Raw genomic sequence first — 25,925 nt, 5'->3', positions numbered from 1 at the left:
GAGAAAGCACTCCAGAGTCTTCAATTTTAATTATGCATCACCTTGCGAATTCTGAAAGCAAATACTTCTACCATGAAGAAAGGCATGCTTGTCTGTGCTGGAGATGAGATTTGTTCAGAGAAAAAAAGATTCAAATGAGAAATAAAACACCTGGACTTCCCTGTTCTTAGAGACATCAAGTCAAACCAGGGCACAGCTGTGGAAATTTGCTTCTTTTATCATGAAATGAAACCAAAGTGTCTTTGGCTATTCATAGAACCTTGTGAGACATGTAGCCAGGTCTTACTTACTTTTGACATTGTTACCATTTTTTCAATGTTTGAGGGTGCTAGTTCCGAATAACATCCTTTCTCATATATTCGGATCACACCTTTATCTATTCCCAATAGTGATATATTTGATTTTCCTTTTTGTTAGCTCTATAAAGACAAATTGTACAGAAAATGTGCACATCTGAACTGCTAATGCCAGGTAGAATCAGGATATGTTCCTGGAAACCTCTGGCACAATACTCATAATTTGATGAATTTGTTGTCTGCTTACTCATTGTTCTATTGCTGTGAAGAGACACCATGACTAAAGCGACACTTACAAAAGAAGGCATTTAATTGAGGCCTTACTTATTGCTTTAGAGAGTTACTCCATTATCATCATGGTGAGGAACACAGCAGCACACAGGCAAACATGGTACTGGAGAAGTAGCTGAGATCTATATCCTTATCCTCAGGCAGCAGACAGAGAGAGAGAGAGAGAGAGAGAGAGAGAGAGAGAGAGAGAGAGGTGCGGGAATCCTGGACTGGGTGTGGTGTGGTCTTTGGAAACCTCAAAGCCCACATCCAGTGACACACTTCCTCCAACAAGGCTAAACCTACTCCAAACAAAGTCATGTCCTTCTCCAATAGCGCCGTTCCTTGGTGACAAAAGATTCAAATATATGAGTCAATGGGGCCACTCTTTTTCAAACCACCACATGGACAATGTCTATGTTTCTACATAAAACCCCTTAATTAATATATCATATTGACTAATAAACACTGAGCTTATGATCACCAGTGCTGTAGCTGCAGTCTAAAGGAAACTTAACCAATTCAGGAGTTGCTGTCTAAAGCACACCATAGCTTTGAGTTATTAAGAACCTCATAGGGAATCCATTTTAACTTTGAGTCATTAACATAGAGCACAAAATTGCAAATACACAGTATCAAATAGAACACAAAAAGACTTGTTTGCAAAATGAAAGCTGAAAAGAGAAGATTCACAGTTTAGCCTCTGCTGAGAATATACAATCCGGCCTTTTTTCCCCCACTCTACATTAGTGTTTGTTGTAGGATTGCAAATACATTAAATCATGTAGACAAATTTGTAGTTGCAGTGTACCTAAATAATAACAACCAAAAGTATTTTTTCCTTTGAAGAGCATTGTTTCTACAACAATCAGTGGTTCCTGTTCACGATATATTCCTTCATGTATCTCCACCCTTTCCCTAAAAGATGTTCCCTTTTCTCATTGTCTTCCTTCAAGAATTAAGTCATTCGTGTAGTCCTCCTTGATCTTCAGTTACAACTCTTTCAAACTTCCAGGTATCATTGAAATCCCTGTGCTTATTAATATGAATATATTTGCATTCTCATCTTATATAAGTGGCTGGGAGCCAAAATTAATTTATCTTTGTATTTTCCACTGCAGAACAGCATGCATATTTATTATTGCACCTGACATCTATTAACAGTTTCAGCAGATATTTATTGGGCATCTGCCACAAGCCAGACATGCTTCTGAAAAGAAAATAAACTCCGAAATAGAACTTTGCCTTGTCTGAGTGCAATTTCACAGGGAAGGAAACAAAATAACAGCAATAAAAAAAAGTTACAGTTGCACATCCGTAAGGTGAATATGTTCTTTGAAATGTGATGCAAGATAAGTTTTGTCATTGTGAAAACATTATAAATCATAGTTACATAGACCTTCAGGGAATAATCTGCCACTTGAAACACTTAAATCTGACCATAGGCTGGGCGGTGGTGGCGCACGCCTTTAATCCCAACACTTGGGAGGCAGAGGCAGGCGGATCTCTGTGAGTTCGAGGCCAGCCTGGTCTACAAGAGCTAGTTCCAGGACAGCAACCAAAAGTTAAGGAGAAACCCTGTCTCAAAAATCCAAAAAAAAAAATCTGACCATATATATAGTGTTCACATTCTTTAGAAAAATCTCTCTCTCTCTCTCTCTCTCTCTCTCTCTCTCTACCTATCTAGCTCTATCTAATCTCTCTATACATATATCTGTATATCTATGGCTATTTATATATCTTCATATATAGACAAAGAGAAATGTTTATGTACTGTTATATACTGTATTCCATATGTTATGTGTGTCTATAATATAATTGTTGAGACCACAATGAACTCAACAAAGTGGAAATTAAATTATGTTCATAGAAATGATTCTCCATTGTTAGATCTAGAAAACACAAGTTCTATGAGACAACATACCATACTTTTTACAATGAAAATTTTTATGAGCATTATTACACTGGGATAATAATAAAAATATAGCATAATAAATATCTAAGCCAATTACAGTTTTCTTTTTTTCATTATCGAATACTACACATCGTGTATGCTGTATTCTCATAGGCCACCATCCTTAGCACAGCCGTCAAACACGTGCTGTGCTACAGTATTAATAAAAGCCATAGTTTTGCTGGTACTAAGACATTATCTATTCTCTTATACTCATCCAAGACCTATCTGTGATCTCTCATTGACTGACATACCTGTATTCGGTGTGACCGGAGCTAGTCTTCATTACTCATTCATTTCTTCTTTTGGTAATCTGTCTACTTACTAAAGTATGTGTATAATACCAGTTATAGATATTTGGTTGCCAACTTGGCAAACCCAATAAAGACATCATACTTTTGAAAATCATACTTCTCTAGCTTCCTAAAATTTTAGGTATTCATCAAATAAATCATATATCCAGTATCACAATTACTATTGTTTAGTAAGAATAAAAAGACAAGAGCACTAACTGCTCTTCCTGAGGCCACACTTTTGTTCCCACCACCCACATAGGGTGGATCACAACCACTTATAACTGCAACTTCCAGGGATCTTTCATTCCCTTCTAACCATTACAGCATCTTCTCCCATCCATACAAAGAAATAAAAATAGAATAAAATCTTTCTGAAAATAATTAATTCATTAACTTATTGAAATTATTAATAAACATATAAATGCAACTGCGTTTCAAGTGCTATCTCACCTTCTCCTTCTTTATCTTCTGGAGTGCTCTGAACAAGGAGACAATAGGGTGTTCTGGTGTCTTAGTTCCAAATTACTGCTATCTGCTGGCTTAACCATCACAGCTATGGATGCTGGAGACAGGATGTCAACAGGGTCAGGGCTAGGGGTGGGTTGTTTTCCAGGTTGAAATCTATCAGTTCTCTTCCCATAACAAGAGTACCAAGTTCTTTGGCCTCTTCTGGATTCTTATGTATAAGAATTCTCATCTCCTCCATGAACATTCTACTCTCGTGATCCAGTTTATCCACCTTTGTGTCAGTATTTTCATTCATCACCAGAATTTTGGAAGCACAGCATTACTTTCACAAAAACTAGCAAATAGAGTTGACATGAAGTCATTTTTAACAGAGTTTAGAGTTTAGGATTAGGAGGGGTAGTTATCAACCAAATTTTTATAATATCTTGAAAGTTCCGTGAAAAACAAACATGTGGAGGGATTGCTTGTGTTTTGGGATAGGGCTTTGAACTGTGATCTCCTCCTGAGTGCTGGTTTTACAGGACTGTGCCTCAGATTCAGACAAAGGGGGAGCGTTTGAGTGATACCACTTGCTAGTATTGAGCAACTGATGTAGCACTAAGAGGCTTTGGGTAACTCAGTCTACTCATTTAAAAATTCTCACAGAAATTTCTTTGGTAAAAGATGGGGAGAAGCATGGAAATTATCCCAAGGTCCACAGTAGTTAAAAGGTCTGATCTTAATGAAATTTGGAGATTTTTGATAAACTGAAACAAGCACCTAAAGATGACAGTCTGTAAAATATACTTCAATGCTCTATTATGAGTAGTAAGCTCTAATTTATAGTAACATAAAAAATTAAAGTGGCTTAACTTCAAATATAATTATGATTTAGCTCATAAGAAATTTGGACTCCAGAAAGTGTGGTACTATTTGGTGACTCCATTTTGTTGCCAAAGATGTGGGGACCTCATATTCTTCCCTTCTGCCAACTCTAATTTTTACCTTGTATTATCAAATCATATCTGAAAGTCTCTATATGGTCTCCAGACTTTATTTTATTGTGACATCTTTGTATGTGAGAAGGGAGGATGAGCACGGTTGTTTGCAAATTAAATTCAAGCTCTGCTAACAAAGGAAGGGGTGCTTAAAGCTCAGCATGGGGTGGAAACTTATGTTCACATCATGTTGAGAACTTTGGAGTTGGTTCTCATCAGACATAGAAAGTGACATAACAAAAGAAAATAGTCAGACCCTACACAAAAAGCACTGTGACCCACATTCTGCACCAGCCAGTCCAAGAAACAAAACCTCAGTAACTGCCTAATTGAAATGATCATGATTATCAGCTTTCCTGGCTCCACCTGCTCCCCAGCTTCCAATTTTGGGACAACCAGAGAAAAACAAGTATGATACCAGCCAAACATAAACCATGTCTTTTTCCAGCTGGCCCGCAGCTTCTCTTTGCCAACAACTTTAATTCAGGTCATGCTGAAATATTTTCATTTGCTCAGCCTTAATCCTTTGCACTTCTCTGATTTCACTTGGTTATCTACTGGCTAAATTTTTTGCTATGTCAAGTGAACAAATTGCCTTTGTCACCTCTAATAGAGGTTAGCCTTCCCTTGCTGCCACATCCTAAAGATTTTAAGAGGTCTTAATCAAAGAGGTGATATAAGGAAACTAGAAAAGAGTAGACACAAGCCAAGTAGTTAGGGAGCTTATTAGCTAATGTAACTAAAGATTTTAATAATTTAATCCTGAACCTCACTGTTTAGCAACATGAAATGTATTTCTAATTTATATCACAGTCCATATAGGAGTCTGTTTCCCAAGCATTGATTTAAAGACTGAGGAATTTCCTACACTCTGGCTTGCCCACTTTCAGAGCTTTACACAAATCTACATGCCATCTGTGCCCAACTAGAATTTAAAACAGAGATGGAGTATGACAAATGACACTGAGGTTCGATGACCAAGACTTCAAGAGCTATACTTTGTCCTTTCTTCAGTTTTCAATTCCTAGATTGAGTCTCTTGGCTATAGTCTGTCCACCAATAGGATTGAAAACTGTGGTTTTCCGGATGCCTCAAGGAAAATGATGAAATTCAGCACTCACATGATGTTGCCTTTGCCACAGAAAGCTGAAGTAATAAGGGCGGCGGGGCTGTGTCCCCAACACCCCAGCCGCCTGCCCGGCTAGCTTATGCCCCGAAATAATTACACGGACACTGTATTCTTTTAAACACTGCTTGGCCCTTTAGCCCTAGCCCTTACTGGCTAATTCTGTTATCCCGATCAACCCATCTCTAATTATTGGTGAGCACTGGTCTTACCGGGAAAGGTTCAGCATGTCTAACCTGGCGGCTTGCTTCATGGCGTGTGTCTGCCCAGGAGCCTGGAGCATGGCCTCTCTCTGAGGCGTCTGCTCCCGAGATGAGAGCTGTGGAGTCTCTGAGCTCACTTCCTCTTCCTCCCAGTGTTCTGTTCTGTTTACTCCTCCCACCTATCCTCTAACCAATAAAATGGGCCAGGGCAGTTCCTTTATTAGCCAATGACCTTCCTCCATCAGAAAGCCACCGGGATAATTCAGGAAAGAAACAGTGTTTTCTGCATGAAAATAAAAAGAAATTGACAGGGTCCAATATCTTGAAGCCAACGTATAATACGTATAGTGATAATGAGTCATATCATAGTATATGATATGATCTTAGACTTCTAGTTTATCATCATGCATTACTATGTGTGATGACAAGGATGAGAAAACATTTATTTAACTGGAAGGGTTTAAGCAAGCTAAAATATTGAAAAGTACCTAGGGATAGGGAAAAGACAATGTATTATCACAAACTTCCTAGGAGATGATAATTTAATAATTAGGAACTTTAACTATGTGGTAAGCCTGGAAAGGAATAAAACAAGCCAAGGGTCAGGACCATGCAAAGAGTCTCAAGGCCCTTGAGAAAGTGTAGTAGTTTGTAGAGTGTAATCAGCAGAACTTGGGGATCTAGGAATCTGTGCCTATGATTGCCAGCACACTGTGAGTTTTTTCCATGAATTCTGTGCTGCTGGAGACCTGATATAGAGCCCTGTGGTCCTACTGCACTTCTCAGAGCTTGGGTTTTATCAGTTCATTCTGTTCAAAGAGGAGAGGTACTATTAATCATTACTCACAAATACACAGTGTCCAGGAATGTATATAAAACTGGTTCTGCCTCTTTAAGTTTGGATGTTAGAACTGTAGTAAGTTAGAACTGTAGTCAGTTTTCAGGCTGGAGCCAGAAAAATAAGGCAAACTGTAATCACAATGAAGCCACGAATCAATATAGCAGCAAAAGGGTTGTTGGTGATAATATGTTTATAGGAAATGCTTGGTTTAGTGATCAGTGGAAAATGCTCCTTATTTGTCGATTAACTAATTCAGTCAAGAGAAAAGTGAAAATTTAATAACTCTAAAATATAGAATTGGGCCTGAGAAGATGTCTTAGTGTGTTAAGTGCTTGCTGTGCAAGCATCAGGATCTAAGTACAAGTACCTGGAATTCATGCAAAATTGGGTACATGTCTCTAATCCTAGTTCTGGGAGGGTGGAGGGAGTAGAATCCCAGGGACTCTTCAGCTACTCGAAACAATGAGCTCCAGGTTCTGTGAAAAATCCTGTTTTGCAAAAAAAAAATGCATTTAAGTATGAGTCAATATTTTCCGAATAACCCATTTTTTATCCTTTCTCTTTTATAGCTAATGCAAATTATACTCTTGAATGGATTCCCCTAGGCCTTGGGGCTCCTTCACTGAAATGACTGGTGAATATTTATTAAGCCCCTGCATTCCCACATTGTCACTTGAAAAAAATTGTCAACATCTTGAATTTGGGTAAGACTTCTAGCATTTCTTAGCACTATTGTATGTTCCACTAAGTTATTGAATTTTAAAATACTTAAGGGTATTAGGAAACTTATAAGGGAAATTTTAATTAGAGAAAAAGGATTTGTGAGGCACTCTTAATCTTACAGTATCATAATTTGTTCATGATGGAAGCCCAATAATAGACAGTTGCTTTTAAAGCTCTAATTGCATTTTTCTTAAATTACAAGCTAGAGAGAATAAATTGGATCTTAGAAATGGGCAAAAGCTAAACTGATTATCACTGTGAGTCACGAGCAATTGGAAGAAGAGATCAAAATGAACACATTTCTAAACCATTATTAAAAACTGCTATTAGAATAATTAAACATGAAATGGAAATGAAATGGAAAACAAAAACAAAATACAAATTGCACCTCCAAAGGAAAATTAAATGCCAGATCACATAGTCAGTGGAACATGCCATTAAACAAAGAAAGCACCCACAGCTGTTAGCTGTTTTTCTACAGACAGGCAATTGTGGCTGTTTTCAGTACAAATAGTGTTGCATTATTATTAGTGTGTATTATATTCATGAGTGAAAAGGATAAAAACATCATTCTTTTCAGAGTGAAGATGCCTGAGGCTCCCATAGTCCCTATGGATGCTTCTTGCCAATTAGATGCTAATACTAAAATCCACCAATAATCTGACTTATGTGTCGTCTAGGAAAAACACTATCAGCATGAGTTTATGGGACTCTTATCATGCACACACAGATTACCAAGACAATCGCTAATGGTGCCTTTGCTTTTCTTGAATTATTAATACATTTATATTGTGCTTCATGATTTCTTGGGGTTCAATTACTATTATTTTAATTGTTATAAGCTCGTGGCAGAATGGAGTTAGAGTAAAATATAAAGATATTTTGGAGCCAAGTTAAAGTCAAATAATGTCATGATAGTTGAACTACCAAATATGGCATGTTGTTCTAGATAGAAAAGAGAGGATAGAAAAGTGAACTTGCCCTGTTAATACAGTATAGATTTGCTAAATTTCAAAGAGCTAGTTCAGGAAGAAGTTAGTTTTGGATGCTGTAGAGTTCCAACAAAAAATTCTAATTTATTAAATTCCTATTCAAAGTGTACATATTTAATTCATACACTTATTTGGTAATATATATGTATGATATATATATATATGCTTAAATTTATAAGTTAAGTTGAATTATTCCCAAATCAATTTACACTCTAGAACCAGACATTTTAATTACTTTCACATGTCAGGATTTCACAGGGTTAGAGAGGTGGTCCAATGGTTAAAAGCATTTGTTGCTCTTTCTAGAGGACCTGAGTTCAGCTCCCAGATGCTCATGGGTCCTTCATAACATTGTATAACTCCAGCTGCAGGGTCCAGCCTCCATAGGCACCGTATATACGTGACAGAACCTCACACAGACACATGCACACAGTTTCCAAAAAATTACTAATGTTTCAAAAACCTGATTTAGTTCCAGCTTCACAGTGTCTGCCCAAAGTATGTAAAAAACAGAATACTTGCCACAATTTGTTTACTGTTGTAGAGCTCTGATGTTTATAAATTTCTTATTTTATTGTTGAAAACATAATTTCTCTATGTTCTATTTGGTGATAGTTACATGTAGACACAACTCAAATTTGTGTTTGTTTGTTTAAGTATTCAATTATATAGAAGGATAGCCATCATGATCTTTGATAATATACATGTGGTCTTTATTTCAACAAAGACTAACTTTTAGAATTTACATTGGGAACAATACCATGCATTTACCATTTTTCCCTCTTCTAATCTGAATAGCCTCATTCCACTCGAAATTTCTTTGGTCTTTTATTATTTGACCACTAAAAATTCTAAATAACTTGTATTTATGATTACTTTGGTGTTATTGTCTTAAAATGTGGTACCTAGAAATAAATATACAAGGCCAGCAAGAAGATTCAGTAGGTAAAGGCATTTTCTACTAGGACTGTCAACTTGAGTTCTGATTCCCAGAACCCACAAGCAGAAGGAGAAATCCAGCTTCCCAGAGAGTGGTCTTCTTTTGCCTCCAGTCCACTTGGTGTGCTTGCACCAGCACTGTTTCTGACACAACACATGTGGGGGCCGTGCATGTATTTGTGCTGTGTGTGTGAGAGACATCCAGAAGAGTAGACTTTTCGATGGACCCTGTAGAAATAAACAGGAATTATTAAAATCAGTAGTGTATTATGTTATGCCTAGAACTGCAAAGTTCCCCCAAAACCAACAAGGAGACCCAGTCCCTTATGTCAAAGCAAAGAGCCTTATTCTACACAAGTTTGCAAATTTAGACTCTCCGTGTGTCCAACATATTAGAATGATCTGAGAGCCCCAAGCTCAGTTAGAGTTGGTTTTTATAGTAGTAAAGGTGGGGGTGAGGGATTTCTAAGTTTTAGGACCCCGGATTGACTGGCAGGTGAACCTATCTACAAGAGTTGGAATGTTAGGAATTACCTTTGGATGGTCTGTTCCTGGGTGGTACCTGGGTAATCTCAGTTTGTGGTCTTTCCTGCAACCAGGTATTGCCTCAGGGTGAACTACTGAGACTCCAGCCTCTATTTTAAGCTTATACATATTACACCCAGAAGGTACAGAAAACAGAAGCATCTAGCAAACTATTTCAAAAATTTTTATTTATTTATTTATTTTGTTTTTTCAAGACAGGGTTTCTCTGTAGTTTTTGGAGCCTGTCCTGGAACTTGCTCTTGTAGACCAGGCTGGCCTCAAACTCACAGAGATCCGCCTGCCTCTGCCTCCCAAGTGCTGGAATTAAAAAGCTGTGCCACCACCTCCCGGCCCTCAACAAATTTTTAAATATAATTGTAAACATAGACCAAAGTGTTAGAGTGTATTAAATATTACTAGAATAAGTTATGGGAATGCAGAAGGTTCAGAAACTCAGTTCCAATTATTATTGGCGGTTTCTAGGCTATAGCTGTAGAATTTGGTCCTGAACTGCTAATTAGATCAGAATATATCCAATACAAAGCACTGAAGCACAAATATTGAGGCTGTCAAAATGAAACCCAGATGTTTTCGGCCTTTGTCTAGTCCTTTTGGTTGTCTTCTCCACACACACACACACACACACACACACACACACACACACACAAAACAAAAACAAACTCAACTAAGCAAACAAAATAACCTATGGCTGGAAGCAGCCAATTAATAATTAAATCTTTTTTAATGGAAACTGGAATATAAATTAATCACAATAGTTTTGTGCATCTTCTCTATTTGGTTTGAACCAGGTAAATGTTACTACATTAATTTTGAGCCGAATATCTCTTCTGACTCAAGTAAGAAAAAAAAAAGTTTTGTCAAAACAGGAAGACTGGTATGTAACCACATAAGCCACGCTTCCTGGCCTCCCACTTGCCCTTAAGCAAGATGGCAGGCTCCTCTTGCACATGCGTACTGCAGCCCGCCGCGGGCTTCTTCCGTCGCTTGTATTGCGTTGGGGACAGGGATTGCTAGGTTACGTGCGTAGGGGCGGGACAGGAAGTCTCCGTGTTTTGAGGCACCGGCGGCTTCTTTCCGGAGTCTTTCGCGTCCCTGGCTGTCTCTGCGGCTTCTGCTCTCCGTGCTGGCCATGGGGGAGGCAGAGAAGTTCCACTACATCTACAGCTGTGACCTGGACATCAACGTGCAGCTGAAGATGTGAGAGCCCCGGGGGAGTGAGGGCGGTGAGGGGCGGGCAACAGCCCGGGAGAGGGGCTGGTGGTCCTAGGAGGAAATCTGCAGTAACCGGCGCTTCCCCAGAGGGGCACGGAGCAGTTTGCATTTTCAGCTTTTGCGGGAGTACTGCAATCTATTTTTACGCAGAAGAAATCAAACCGTAGGAAACAACTCTCCCCACCTAAGAAAGAGGGAGGGAGCAGATTTTTCCTTTAGAGCAGGGCTGAAAGGTGGAATGGGGCATTCGGAAATCTTGAGGATGGGATAAATGAGAATATAGGTGCAGTTTTAACTACATGCGAGATAACAGAGACATAGATTTACCCTTTGGAAAGTTTGCATTTTTAAAGGTAGAGACATTGAGAGGGAGTCTAGTCTTTAAATAAAATCTTGTGGCAGCAGTTTTAAAATACAGGTCAAGGGCATGACATCTTGAAATGAGAACCCTACTGGGAAAGAAAAGACCCCAGAGAAGGTAACTTCAGCACCGTAGAAACCTTTGGATAAGTAGGGAAGCTCACCTTTCCGGGCAAGCGCAGTTTTGCTGTGTACTTTATATTTTGTCAGAACTTTGCCCAGTGCCATTTCTTGAGGATAGGTAGAGAAATGTGAGGTCCGTGCCTAGTGAGAGCCTTCTTGAGGGTGAAGACTTCAGATTCCTGCGTGGAGAGAACAAATTGTACATGCTGTTCTTTAACTCTTTCGTTCCTATCTCCTACGCGTCAATGATTAGGCTTATTGCAGACATCTGTCTAAAAGACAGAGCGGCCATGTCAGTTTCTCTTATGAAGGGAAGACGATTGGCTTTGGCGTATCCAGTATGGCTTACAACACTGAGGGTTTTTTTTTTTTTATTTTGAAGTGGTGAGATAGTATGAATACATAGTATGGAAAAGAGAATAAAAATAATGCCCAGGTAAAAGTAAGTTTGAAGACAGATTCTCGCTATGTGTCTCTCACCTAGACCACACTATGTAGATCTGTCTACCTCTGCCTCCTGAGTGCTGGAATTAAAAGTGCACACTAGCATATGTGGGCTTAACAGTTTTTCAATAGAGCATTGTGTATATTTTCTTATGTTTCTAGTATCTATGCCTATAAATTAAATGTTTGCTTAAAGGTGGGGTAAATAAGTTGTCAATTTGAAATCAGTAAAGTTTTGCTTTTGAGACAGGGTTTCTCTGTGTAGTCCTGGCTCTCCAGGAACTTCCTTTGTAGACCAGGCTGGCCTTGAACTCAGAGACGCCCCTGCCTCTGGCCCCAGGTGCTAGAATCAGTGAAATTAATCCTAAAGCCTGGATTAAGATTAGGTGACAAGGTTTAAAATGAAGCCCGAAGAAGAGAAATCTTTTCAGGAAATTAGAATAAGCCTCGCAATGTTAGGGTTTTCAGAGTTCCTTACCATTTATAAAAGTGATGTTACTTTAGAAATAGGAAGTTGTCATTAGATAGTTTATAGTTACTTTAGCATACATAAACTTCTTATCTTTTTATATACTCCTGCGTACTTTAAAACTGCACATCTGAAACAATCTGTTTGTGCTTCCAGAGGAAGTTTGGAAGGGAAGAGAGAGCAGAAGAGTTACAAAGCTGTCCTCGAAGATCCGATGCTAAAGTTCTCTGGGCTCTACCAAGAGACGTGCTCTGACCTGTATGTGACTTGTCAAGTTTTTGCTGAAGGGAAACCTCTGGCCTTACCAGTCAGGACATCCTACAAGGCATTTAGTACACGATGGAAGTAAGTTGTTCTCTTTGCTGTTGCTCTTTTTTCATTTGCCATGTGAAAGATTGTATACTGTTCTTCCATAGCTTTAATAATGTTCTAAGTAGAGACAGTTTAGCAGGGATTACCAAGGAGTTTCTTAACTGTATACCTGTGAAACTATAAATATTAGTTAGGCTATTGAGAGCATGTAAAGATAGTTGTGCTGGTGTGTAATTACTTCATGTTTGTGTTTAGTATGTTGACATTTTGGAAACTAAGCATTTTACTCTTTCACACCATCAATCAGAGTACAACCATGTCTGGACTCTCTGCTGTTCCGTGGCCTTTAATACAAATGCCTTAGATAGTTTGAAATGGCCATCTTGTTGTTTAGATCTTTAGAAGTAGATCTTATATCATAGGTTCAGGTAAGATTTATAGTCTTTATTTGTTTTCCAAATGAAACTTTAGTTTTAAGTTCGTAGTTTATTTATGTATTTACATGTTATACTAGCAGTTCATTGTTGGCACGGAGGGCCAGCATAAGGTAACAGAAAACTGTTTTTCCAATAGTATTGTGGATCTTTAATCTCCTTATGCTTATTATCTCAGAGACTTCACGGGGGCATTTCTAGTGTGCAGTCAGTTTTATTCTGCAGTCACGTGGAATGACAGATGCATAGGTACTTGGTGCTTTTTTTTTTTTAAATGTGCGTGTGCAAAGGGTTTTGCCTGTATATATGTATTTATACCATGAAAAGGGTGTTCAGTCCCCTGGAACTGTAGTTACAGATAGCTGTGAGCTACCACATGGATACTGGGAACTGAACCCAGATCATCTGTAAGCACAATGAGTATTCTTGACCACAGAGTTGTCTCTCCAGCCCCAAGTGTGTGCCCATAGAAGTTAGCTATGCACAGAGTGTCACGGACGACAAGGCATGGCCACGTGCACAGTCACATGGCTCTGTTGCTGTACCGGAACCTGGGAAAGGCTTTCAGAGCAAGGAAGTTTGAACATTGCTGGTCAGACTACATCCAAATCAACGATTTCAGTAGTCTAAATTCTCTAGTGTTCATTTTGGTGTCAAATATGTATAAATATTTATATCCACACAACACACACACACACACACACATATTTAATACATTTTATTCTGGAAAATTTCATCTATATAAAAATATAGAAAATAATATGCCCAGGCAAGGTGATGCATATCTTTAATCCCAGCACCCAGGAGGCTCTAGCAGATGGATCTCTGTGAATTTGAGGCCAGTCTGACTCAAAATAACAAAAACAAAGCACAAGAACAGAAACATTATTATAGTACCATCATTACATCTAAAACAATGGACCAAAATTCTGCAATTTAAAATATATTTGAATATAGAATGTCATCATCTTTGGTTAATGCTACTTTTCCCTTTTTCTTTTGTTATGGAAAAATTTTATTCTCTATTCCTCGCACTGCCCAAAAGAACTTAGAACAAAACCAGCTTTGCCTCCTCTCATTTGTTAGCTCTTTCATTCATTGTTTTGCTATTATATGTTTGCAAGGTTGTAAAATTAAAAAAAAAAAACATAGATCAGTAAAAGATCTAAAACAACTGTAGAAAATAGATTGAGAAAATATTTGGGGTATGTAATAAGAGAGTTGACGTTTAAAAAAATAGACTGAAATTGGGGAAAAACAGCTTTTATGAAGTCTGCTATTAGTATTTGAAAGGTGAATTTTTTGCCCAACCCACCAGAACGGAAATGGTGAATAAACATAATGCACAGTTGATTAAAAATTCAGCAAGAGGATTCGATTTGGGTTCAACCTGAAGACTGGACAAGCAAAGCAGCTCTTATCTTGACTTTAATCTGAAATGGTGATCCTGCCTTTAGGAATCTTAGAATGAGACTGTGTCTGAGAGCTGTCTCCTCCTGTTTTAAAACCCTCTAGAACTGGGATTAAAGGCATGTACCACTGCCGCCTGGCTTTCCGTTAGATTTTTTTTTGAGGTGGGGGTGGGTATCACTTTCCTGGCTTTCTGTTAGATTTTTTTTTGGAGGTGGGGGTGGGTCTCACTTTATAGTGTAGGCTGGACTCAGACAAACTCATGAATCTCTCTAGACTGGCCTTGAACTAACAGTCCTGCCTCACACTAAATTCTGAGACTGTGGGCATATGTCACACTGCTCAGCTTGAGTGTCCTGATTAAATGTCGATATACTTATTTCAGGAGCTATATTCAAAATTCCTGTGTTTATATTTGAACAAGCAAAATTGAGGTGATTTTAATTATTCCACATTATTTTTTAGCATATAAACCTAATCTTTCTGGAGCTTTCTCCTCTGATTGAACCATTTTTTTTAATGGGCTAATTTGAAAGAAAGATACATGTTTATTCTGTTGACTTTGTTTCCATAGTTGGAATGAATGGCTAAAACTCCCTGTGAAATACCCTGACCTGCCCAGGAATGCCCAAGTGGCCTTGACTATATGGGACGTGTATGGACCAGGAAAAGCTGTGCCAGTGGGAGGAACAACTGTGTCGCTCTTTGGAAAATACGGGTAAGCATTCTGCCCACTAGTCCACAAAGGGCTGTCTTTTTCTTTCCTAGAGAACTTTGATTGTTTACGCCGTCTGGTTCTCTGAAAACCAGTTAGGTACATAGGCCTTCCAGCCTTCCGAGAGAGGGTCTGGAAGGCATTTCCTACAGGATGCACTGTATTTGTTACTCCTCTCACTGCTTTATCAGGGACACAGTTCCCGACAGAAGCAACCCAAGGGTACCCAAGTTCGAGGGCTCAGTGCATCATGGGTGGAGAAGGCGTGGCTGCAGGAGTGTGAGGCAGCTGGTCCCATTGCATCTGTTGTCAGAAACAAAGAGATGAAAGCTGAGGATCAGTTTACTTGTCTGGAATAGCAGCTCGTAGAATGTTGCTACCTACACTGGGGTGGGCCGCCAGACTTAACCCCATCTAGACACAGCCTCACAGGTATGCCCCCAAATTTGTCTCTTAGGAGGTTCTACACCCTACAGATTTGTCAATCAGAAGTAACCATCCCAGCAGCTAAATGAACCAAGACACAATTTGTACTGCTCTACTGTTGAGTGAATGCGAGGACCATTTCTAAAGTCATTGGGAGTGAGAGCTTCGGGTCCAGATCTGGACACTGAAGATGTCGTGCCTTTCAGTGGAAAGTCCTAGGGACTTGAACTGTCTGGCTCTTGCCATATGCCTTAGTTTTGGTCCTTAAAGTTTAAAAACGTTAATTTAGACATCAATAAATAAGAATTATCTTAAAAGGTTTTGACAATTTTCTGTAAATTAATTTAATGCTATCTTTTGTCCATTTTTTAAAATACAGTTGTTCACACAGCAAGACTTCCTTTTTTGGTGATGTTGTTGAGACAGGTGCCTGAAAGGCAAATTAAATCGTAAAATTCTCCATAAAGTTAGTGGTAATAACTAGGAGTTCAGTTTGTTCGCTTGCCATGAGTTAAGATTAAGTCTTAGGAAACCTGTTCATGCTGTTTGTCCATACCCTCTGCCGCAGTTGTGCGATTTTTGAGCATCACTGCTTTGGGCCATAGTTTTCTCAGATGTCTTCAGTGGCCTCTTTCTCCAAAGGACCCTAGTATGCACTTAGTAAAGTGGCGCTTGAAGCTTCCAATGGTAGGTAGCACAGTGACTACCAGCTGGTGCTCTTTGCCAACATCTGTTTTGTCTGTGCGAGTCATTAAGGGGGAATTCTTAGTGAGTGCTAATAAATTATTAAAGACCGATCTTGTGCAGTAGTTCCGCCAAAGCCAACTGCCTCTAACTTGAGCATCTGACTTCAGAGACTTCTGAGTAGCTTCAGAGCAGATTGGTTATTACTTGCATTGGTAGAAGCGCAGGCACACTCACACTGCAGGTGATGTGCAGGTGGATGTGAATTCTGTGGTCCTGGCAGTGGCTGCTACAGTGGCCTGGCCCTGCCAGCTTGAGCCGCATCCACAGCTGGTATTGGGCCTCCGATGGAGCTGAAGAAGGGCCTGCTGTGCTGATCCCCTGTCTCGTTCGTTTGGCTTGATTTCCCAAGTGGATGTAAGGCAGTGTGCATCCTCTGCCTCACCACCGGGAGATTGGGGGGTGGGAACAGTGTAGTTTTAGGCAAGTTTTCATTAGTGTCCAAAGAAAGTGGTGTGATCACTTCATTACCAGCACTTAGCATTCCCCTCACAAACTCCCCATTTTAAACTCTTTTCTAGATCTGTCCCAAGGTGCCTAAATCATTTAGTAAACCAACTTTCTTCCTGCAAAATGTGGCTTTTTGTTTCTAGTTAAATTCAGCCGGAGTATTTACTGAGGAGTGGAGCAGTAGAGAGCAGGAAGAGCTGCCACATGCTCTTTCTGAAGGTGTATGTGAGGATCCCCCTTTTACTAGTGCTTTAGATACTACACTGCAACCAGTTCCTCAGGGCCTGCTTCAAGGTTGTACTGCGTTTTGTTTCATTTCGGACAAGTTCTCATTAGACTGTCTGTGTTACTCTAGAATCTGTGATCCCCCTGTCTCGGCTATCTGGTCTGTTTGAGATGAAAAGAGAAAAAAATTTCACTATATAAGAGGCCGTGTTTATGTGTTTTTGTAATAACAAGAAAGTCTGTAATATGATATTTTTATTAATGAGAAGATGTATACTAAGGAATGAACATTATTTATTCATAGTCACAGCCATGCATGCCATAGATGGCACAGTTGGTACCAAACCCAGGCAAGCTTACAGAAAAATGATGTCACTTAGTTTCATTTCCATCCTGTAAATGTGATGTTGTTCTATTGGCTGGAAAGTTGGTATCTGCTCTTCTAAGATGTCTGCTGAGGTGCTTGTTGAGTGCTGGCCTCCAAGCCTGGCTGACACCATTTTTCTCATAACAACTACGAATACTTCCAGAGAGGGATCCCTGTTGATTGGCCATGCTGACTTGCCACTCTTCGTAGGAGGAGGGTGTAGGGAGTCACGGGACCCTCACCTGGGATTTACACCTGGGATTTACCTGTCCCCTCACGCATCTTCCAGCCATTTATTTGTATGCATGTCTGTCCTGACTGTGTGTCCTCGTTGTATCCGGGGGTCTTATGTAGACTGTGGAAGGCTAACTGAAGCGGGCTGCATTTGTTTGACCATGGGGAAGTCTGTTCTGGGATGAGACAGACGCATGTCTGGCTGCCTTATGGTCACTTAAGTTCCTGTAAGTAACTGCTCACTTATACTTTGGATTTTACCTTGGTTTGCCACTGGACCCATATACGAAAGGTGCACATTTGCTTAAGTCTGCTCCGGAAGGAATTCCCTCCACACTGGTAACATATGCATTGGATTTATTTAGGTCATTTCTATATACGTCTCCCATTTCTGATCATCTAAGGGAGAAAGAGTAGCTTGAGGAGACATTTGCGGTTTTTAGTAGCCTAGCTCAGTGCTGCACGAACCATAGGGACTTTGGAGCCGGACAAGCTTGACACACATTTCATTAGGATGAGCTGCCTCGGTTTATTTCTACTCTGAACTCCTTTCCCTACAGCATGTTTCGCCAAGGAATGCATGACTTGAAGGTGTGGCCTAATGTGGAGGCAGATGGCTCTGAACCCACAAGAACTCCTGGCAGAACAAGCAGCACGCTCTCCGAAGATCAGATGAGCCGCCTCGCTAAGGTACATGGGCTTCTGAGACGAGGCGATCTCTGACTGGTGTGGATTCGTGTGCCTTTTTATTGTGAATCCTGTCAGTTGTCATCTTAGTTTAAAGTAAATGTTAGTAACAGTTTTGATATGATTCATGAGCCTTCGCTCTTGAAAGGCATATGCTCCATGATCCTCCTCTCTGTGTGGCTTGAGGACCTTTTCACCTCTAAAAGCTCCATGTACTCAGCTGTCACCCCTTATTCCATCCTCCCTTACTTCCTGATGGCTGCTGGTCCACTTTTTGTCTGTGGACTTCTGCATGCGTGAAATCACGTACTGTATGGCCGTTTATCTAGATGTGCATGAGATTTGGAAGTGCAGGTCTCCTGTATTTCCATCATTATGTCTCTTTCCTACATTTCTGTTTGGGGTGAAAAGGGTAACACCCCTGGAATAGTCTTTATCTCCTTTCTTTCTCCAGGTGAGTAAAAACTCATTTCAGCTGCTCCTTTTCAGGTCCACCCGTGTTCTTCCTGGGGGTGTAGGACAGTTCACAAGCCTCTCTATGGTCCGCCCTCTCTTTAAGAGTTTATCAGCAGCGAACTTGGATTTGGTTACTTTTCGTGATTTACACATAGATATTTTATTAGAATCATCGCGTATGTACTCTGTGGGCTACTAAAATTTGAAAGATTCGGTTTTTAAGGGTCACAAGAACATAGTTTCAGTCTGGCTACCAAAGGATACTGGGGACTGTTAAATGAAGAGCAGCCATTAAGTAGCCCATGAAAACACGGTCTTGGGTAATTACTAAGCAGGCACTGGCAACTCCGACCTGGAATAATGCTTTTACTCTGACTTTTGCTTAACTATGGAGTGAAATTCTAACTATAATATGATTAACTATCTAAGTCTGTTTTATTTTAAACAGTCCTTTTATAGTAATTTTAATGGAATAAATCTCTATAATGATTTAGACTGTTTTATAAATCTGTCTAGTTTTCCTTTGGGGAAAAATATATATGAGAAAAAGAAGTAATCTTTATAGTGCTCAGGTTAGGTATCATTTTTTTGGTTTTTCAAGACAGGGTTTCTCTAGTTTTGGAGCCTGTCCTGGCACTAGCTCTGTAGACCAACCTGGCCTCCAGCTCACAGAGATCCGTCTGCCTCTGCGTCCCAAGTGCTGGGTTTAAAGGCGTGCCCCACCACTGCCTGGCTTCATCTTTTTTTTCTTTTTAATAATTTGAATATCCTAGAGTTTTAATAGGGAATAGAAAAAAAGTATGTATTAAAATATGCAGCACCCTACATCTTGCTCATTTTCCTCTCTTCCATCTTTAAACTTTTATAGTTAATGCTTGCTTCTGTTTCAGCTGATTTGTGAACATAGTAAGAGATGAGACTTCAGGGCTGTCTGTTGACTTTCACGGTCTGGACCAGCTTCTTGGTAATGATGGCCCAGTGTGTCCACTGTTCCCTTCATCTCTATTTTTCAGCTTGTCATACTGTAAGAATTTTGATAGGAGGCATGCCCTCCAGGGGCTTTGGCTGTGACCCCTGGGCTCCGGTGTCTGATTTATGTTGAGCCTGTGTCTTTGGACGTGAAAGGATAGTGCAGAAGCAGCTTCCGCCCTCCCTCATTTAGCAGCTCTGCGTGATGCTTTGCCGTGTGCTTTCCTTTCTGACAGTTTGATTAAGAGGAGGCAAAGAAAGTACAAGCAGATGAAAAACGTTTCATGGTCTGTGCGGGGATGTTGGGGAGGGTGGGGAACTGTGCACGCCAGCACTGAAGAGGGGAACCGTGGACTTGACAGAGCCGCGTCTGGTCACGGGGTCAGGGTCTGGATCTCAGGCTTACTGCAGCAGGAACCAGGGGACAACAGAAGCAGGACAAACAAGCTACCCTGCTGTATGCTGCCTAGACGGGGTTGCAGATTATGGGGCGAATACTCTTTTTCTTAAGTGCTGTCTGTAATTAACAGTAGGACTGCACTGCACATGCTGTTCCCATCATTTACATGGTAGTTTGTAAAAACTGAATGGAAGGCAATCTGCCTTCAATCAAGCTGCTCAACTATAATCTAAGTCATTAAGAGAAAATACAATAGAAGAATGGTAGCTCGAAGTGTGAACTCTCTAACAAGTGAAAAGACTTAATGAAGCACAGCTATTTCCTTGAAAGAATACATACATTCTTAAGGATAGCATAGACACCGAGAAGAACCCCGTCATACTTTTAGGGAGTTAGTCCTAATGGGGAAACAGTTGAGACTTGACAGCCTGCAGTATGGAGTGCACCGCAGATACTCTCTGCCTTGAAGCAGTGACGCCCCTGTTCACAGTTCACATATTTTGACTGTCCTAGTGGATTTTAATCCCAACGAGCAAGCAAAGCTTCTGCTTTTAAAATGCTTATCTTAAGCCCGGCGGTGGTGGCACACGCCTTTAATCCCAGCACTCGGGAGGCAGAGACAGGCGGATCTCTGTGAGTTCGAGACCAGCCTGGTCTACAGAGCGAGTTCCAGGACAGGCTCCAAAGCCACAGAGAAACCCTGTCTCGAAAAACCAAAAAAAAAAAAATCAGGAGCAGAAGGAGACAGAGAACGAGCAAGGAACTCAGGACCGCGAGGGGTGCACCCACACACTGAGACAATGAGGATGTTCTAACGGGAACTCACCAAGGCTAGCTGGCCTAGGTCTGAAAAAGCATGGGATAAATCCGGACTAGCTGAACATAGCGGACAATGAGGAATACTGAGAACTCAAGAACAATCGCCGTGGGTTTTTGATCCTGCTACACGTACTGGCTTTGGGGGAGCCTGGGCAGTTTGGATGCTCACCTTACTAGACCTGGATAGAGGTGGGCGGTCCTTGGGCTTCCCACAGGTCAGGGAACCCTGATTGCTCTTCGAGCAGATGAGGGAGGGGGACTTGATCAGGGGAGGGGGAGGGAAATGGGAAGCGGTTGCGGGGAGGAGGCAGAAATCCTTAATAAATAAATAAATTTAAAAAAAAAAAAGAAAAGGGCCAGGAATTTGAAAGGGAGTTGGAGGCATGGGAGGAATTGAAGGGAGTAAAGGGAAAGGGGAAAGTGTGTAATTATATTTTAATTTATGAAATATTCCAAAAGCCACAATTTTTCTCTTAATATAAATAGGATTTATGTAATCAAAATAAAAAACACACAAACTAAAAAAAAATGCTTATCTTACAGAGAAAGAATTTTTGACTAATTAGAGTTTATAGAGAAACTCATTACTCTATAAATCGGAAAAGCACACTCCTGGCCATTACATTTGGGTTGGGTGAAAGTGTCTCATCTTGTTTCATTTATCCCTTTAGATGTTTTTAAAGTGACAATAATTTAAAAACTAGATATGATAACGACTGTTGTGATTTGAGTGAGAATGGTCCCCAAAGTCTCTTGTGTTTGAATACTTGGTTCCCAGTTGGTGGAACAGTTTGGGAAGGGGTAGGAAGTGTGTCTGCCTGCCACTGGGGCAGGCTTAGAGATTTCAAAAGCCCACACCGTTCCTAGTTAGCTCTCTTTAACTCCTTGCAGATCAAAATGTCAGCTCTCACCATCATGAGCTCCTGTCCTCTGAAACTGTAAGCTCTGTTAAGTGCTTTCTTGTCTAAGTTGCTCTCTTCATTGTGTCTGAAGACAGCATGGAAAAGTAACTAAGGCGATTGGTGAGATTATTCAAGGCTGTCAGGCTTGTTCAGTGGTGCCAGTAACGTTACGGAAAATATTTTGTGTGAAGTTCATAAAGAATGATTTTTGTTCTAGATAGCATACCTTTTATGAACAGCTTGTTTCATTTGATTACTTATCGCCATTGTTTAGTGTTACAGCCAGGGTTTGGGGGATTTTTTCGCTTTTTTCCTCATTTTGCTGAGTGGCATCTTTTCGATAATTCATTGGTTTGCTCACAGTTCTCCAATATTGTTAAAGCCTTTAGACTTGTCTTAAAACTAGTGGCCCTGAGTAGACTCTGTTGATGCCAGTGTGATATTGAGCCCTAAAACGTTATTGATTGATGTTCTGAGAAATCAATTCTCTGTCTTTACAGCTATAGTTTCTGCCCGAGGGGAAAAAAGTAACATGCTTTTATAACTAGATTAATCTGTGAGAAGTTTTAACTAAATGGCACTTTTATATGTCAACTACTACTCTTCCTGAATAATGAGATTTATGAGGAATGTTTAAAAGTAAAATTGAAGAATTGTGGACGAGATTTCATTAATCAAGAAGACAGAAAAATTTAGATGGAACTTCTTTGCTAGCTAAGAATTAAATATATATGCCTAGGTGGACTCTGACATGCACGTGTTAGTTGTTTAGACGAAGTTCATGTATGGCTGTAGTGTGTCTTACTTACAAATTATTTCATAGTTTAAGTTGGATTTTAATATATACATTTAGATATATATATATATATGAAACTCATTATTTTTGTTTATTTCAGAGATACATCTTTAGATAGTAGAAATCTGAGAAACAGCCTTAGTTTGCCTGTCTGATTGTCTGCCTTGTCTGCCGCTGACACTTTTCATATGTTAGGGCAAGGAATAAAATTTTTTGTCAGTATTTATTTATGTCCATTTATTTCAGTCTTAAGAAAAGTGTTAGACCAGGAACAGTGGAACATGTCTTTAATACCAGCACTTGGGAGACAGATCTGTGAGCTCAAGGCCAGCCTGGTCTGTATAGTAAGTTCTGGGTTAGCCAGAGCTACATGGTGAGACCCTGTTTCAATCAAAGAAACAGACAAAAACAAAAAGGAAAAAAAAAGAAAGGTACTAGAGATGAAAGAGTAAAGTAATGACGTTTTAACTGAGTAAGTGTAGAGTACAGTAGCAGAAAATCGCGATACACCTATGCTAAAAAGGCCTATGGTGAACAACAGTGGGGCCTGGCCAGCATGGCTGCATGCGCATAGCTTCTGGGGATTTGAAGGGTTTGCTGTCTGCTGAAAAAGAAAATTTCTTAAGTGTCAGAGAAAAGAGGCAAAACAAAACAGATGCGTGCTTTTAATTACCTGTGGGGCTATGTAAACAGTTTTTTTAATATTTTTTTATTGATTTTTATTGAGCTCTACATTTTTCTCTGCTCCATCCCCTTCAATCCTCTCTCATGGTCCTCATGCTCCCAGTTTACTCAGGAGATCTTGTCTTTTTACTTTCCTTGTAGATGAGATCCGTGTATGTCTTTTGGTGTCCTCATTGTTGTCTAGGTTCTCTGGGATTATGATTTGTAGGCTGGTTTCCTTGCTTTATGTTTAAAAACCACTTATGAATGAGCACATACATGGGTCTGAGTTACCGTACTCAAAATGATGTTTTCTAGCTCCATCCATTTGCCTGTAAATTTCAAGATTTTTTGGCTGTATAGTACTCCATTGTGTAAATGTACCATATTTTTGTTATCCGTTCTTTGGTCGAGGGGCATTTAGGTTGTTTCCAGATTCTGGCTATGACAAACAATGCTGCTATGGACAGAGTTGAGCACATATCCTTGTGGCAGATTGAGCATGCTTTGGATATATACCCAAAAGTGGTATTACTGGGTCTTGAGAAAGATCATTTCTGAGAAATTGCCACACTGATATCCAAAGGGGCTGTACCAGCTTGCATTCCCACCAGCAATGCAGAAGTGTTCCCTTTACCCCACAACCTCTCCAACATAAGTTGTCATCAGTGTTTTTGATCTTGGCCATTCTTACAGGTGTAAGATGGAATCTCAGAGTTGTTTTGATTTGCATTTCTCTGATGACTAAGGATGTTGAGCATTTCCTTAAGTGTCTTTCAGCCATTTTAGATTCATCTGTTGAGGTCTGTACTCCATTTTTTTATTGGATTATGTGATCTTTTGGTGTCCAATTTCTTGAGTTCTTTGTATATTTTGGAGATCAGACCTCTGTCTGATGTGGGGTTAGTGAAGATCTTTTCCCATTCTGTAGGCTGTTGTTTTGTCTTGTTGACCGTGTCCTTTACTTTGCAGAAGCTTTTTAGTTTCAGGATGTCCCATTTATTAATTGATTCTCTCAGTGTCTCTGCTACTGAGGTTATATTTAGGAAGTAGTCTTATGTGCCAATGTGTTCAAGTGTACTTCCCACTTTTTCTTCCATGAGGTTCAATGTGGCTGGCTTTATGTTAAGGTCTTTGATCTATTTGGACTTGAGTTTTGTACGTGGTGATAGGTATGGATCTATTTTCATTCTTCTGCATGTTGATATCCGGTTATGCCCACACCATTTGTTAAATATACATTTTTTTCCATTTGATATTTTTGCTTTTTTGTAAAAAATTAGGTGTTCAAAAGTGTGTGGATTAATATCTGGGTCTTCAATTCAGTTCCATTGGTCCTCCTGTCTGGTTTTTTTTTTTTTTTTTTTTTGAGACAGGGTTTCTCTGTAGCTTTGGTGCCTGTCCCAGAACTAGCTCTTGTAGACCAGGTTGGCCTCGAACTCCCAGAGATCCGCCTGCCTCTGCCTCCCTAGTGCTGGTATTAAAGGCGTGTGCCACCACCGCCCGGCCTCCTGTCTGTTCTTATGCCAATACCAGGCTGTTTTCAGTACTGTAGCTCTGTAGTAGAGTTTGAAGTCAGGGATTGTGATGCCTCCAGAAATTCTTTTATTGTACAGGATTGTTTTGGCTATCCTGGGTTTTTTGCTTTTCCATATGAAGTTGAGTACTGTTCTTTCGAGGTTTGTGAAGAATTTTACTGGGATTTTGATGGGCATTGCATTGAATCTGTAGATTGCTTTTGGTAAGATTGCCATTTTTACTATATTAATTCTGCCTACCCAAGAGCATGGGAGATCTTTCCACTTTCTGGTGTCTTCTTCAATTTCTTTCATCAAAGATTTAAAGTTCTTGTCATACAAGTCTTCCACTTGTTTGATTAGAGTTACTCTGAAATATCTTATGCTATTTGTGGCTATTGTGAAGGGTGATGTTACTCTGATTTCTTTTTCAGCCCATTTATCATCTGTGTACAGGAAGCTACTGATTTTTTTGAGTTAATCTTGTATCCTTCTATATTACTAAAAGTGTTTATGAGTTATAGAAGTTCCTTGATAGAATTTTTGGGGTCGCTTATATAAACTATCATTTCATCGCAAATAGTGAGAGTTTGACTTCTTCTTTTCCGATTTGTATCCCCTTGATCTCCTTTTGTTGTCTCATTGCTCTAGCTAGGACCTCAAGAACTGTATTGAATAGATATGGAGAGTGGACAACCTTGTCTTGTTCCTGATTTCATTGGGATCACTGTTAGTTTCCATTTAGTTTGATGGTGGCTGTTGTCTTGCTGTATATTGCCTTTATTATGTTTAGATAAGTTCCTTGTCTCCCTGCTCTCTCCAAGACCTTTATGATGAAGGAATGTTGTATTTTGTTGAAAGCTTTTTCAGCATCTAATGATGACTTTGTGGTTTTTATTTTTCAGTTTTTTTATATGGTGGATTATGTTGACTGATTTTCGTATGTTGAACCATCCCTGCTTCTCTTGGGTGAAGCCAATTTGATCATGGTGGATGATGGTTCTGATGTGTTCTTGGATTCGATTTGCCAGTATTTTATTGAGTGTTTTTGCATCAATATTTATGAGTGAGACTGGTCTTTAATTCTCTTTCTTAGTAATGTCTGTATGTAGTTTGGGTATCAGTGTAATTTTAGCTTTATAAAAAGAGTTTTTCCTTGA

The 25,925-nt window shown here is 39.7% G+C and overlaps 1 protein-coding gene across 1 annotated transcript in view; it reads left to right on the top strand.

Annotated features, from left to right (window-relative positions):
• The first annotated feature begins 10,682 nt into the window (after positions 1–10,682).
• Pik3c3 (phosphatidylinositol 3-kinase catalytic subunit type 3) overlaps positions 10,683–25,925 on the top strand; it is an 82,674-nt gene continuing 67,431 nt past the window's right edge. The window contains exons 1-4 of the mRNA XM_041659983.1: positions 10,683–10,828; positions 12,396–12,584; positions 14,970–15,113; positions 18,117–18,246. Of these exons, the coding sequence (XP_041515917.1) occupies positions 10,761–10,828; positions 12,396–12,584; positions 14,970–15,113; positions 18,117–18,246 (531 nt within the window). The 5' untranslated portion in view covers positions 10,683–10,760. The remainder of the gene's footprint in view (positions 10,829–12,395; positions 12,585–14,969; positions 15,114–18,116; positions 18,247–25,925) is intronic.

The sequence above is a fragment of the Microtus oregoni genome, unplaced genomic scaffold, assembly GCF_018167655.1.
Source record: "Microtus oregoni isolate MIOR12 unplaced genomic scaffold, Mior012 000011F_ref0000422, whole genome shotgun sequence".
NCBI classification, from domain to species: domain Eukaryota; kingdom Metazoa; phylum Chordata; class Mammalia; order Rodentia; family Cricetidae; genus Microtus; species Microtus oregoni.
The sequence above is the reverse complement of the archived record's forward strand: the minus strand, read 5'-3'. Positions and strand labels throughout refer to the sequence as shown.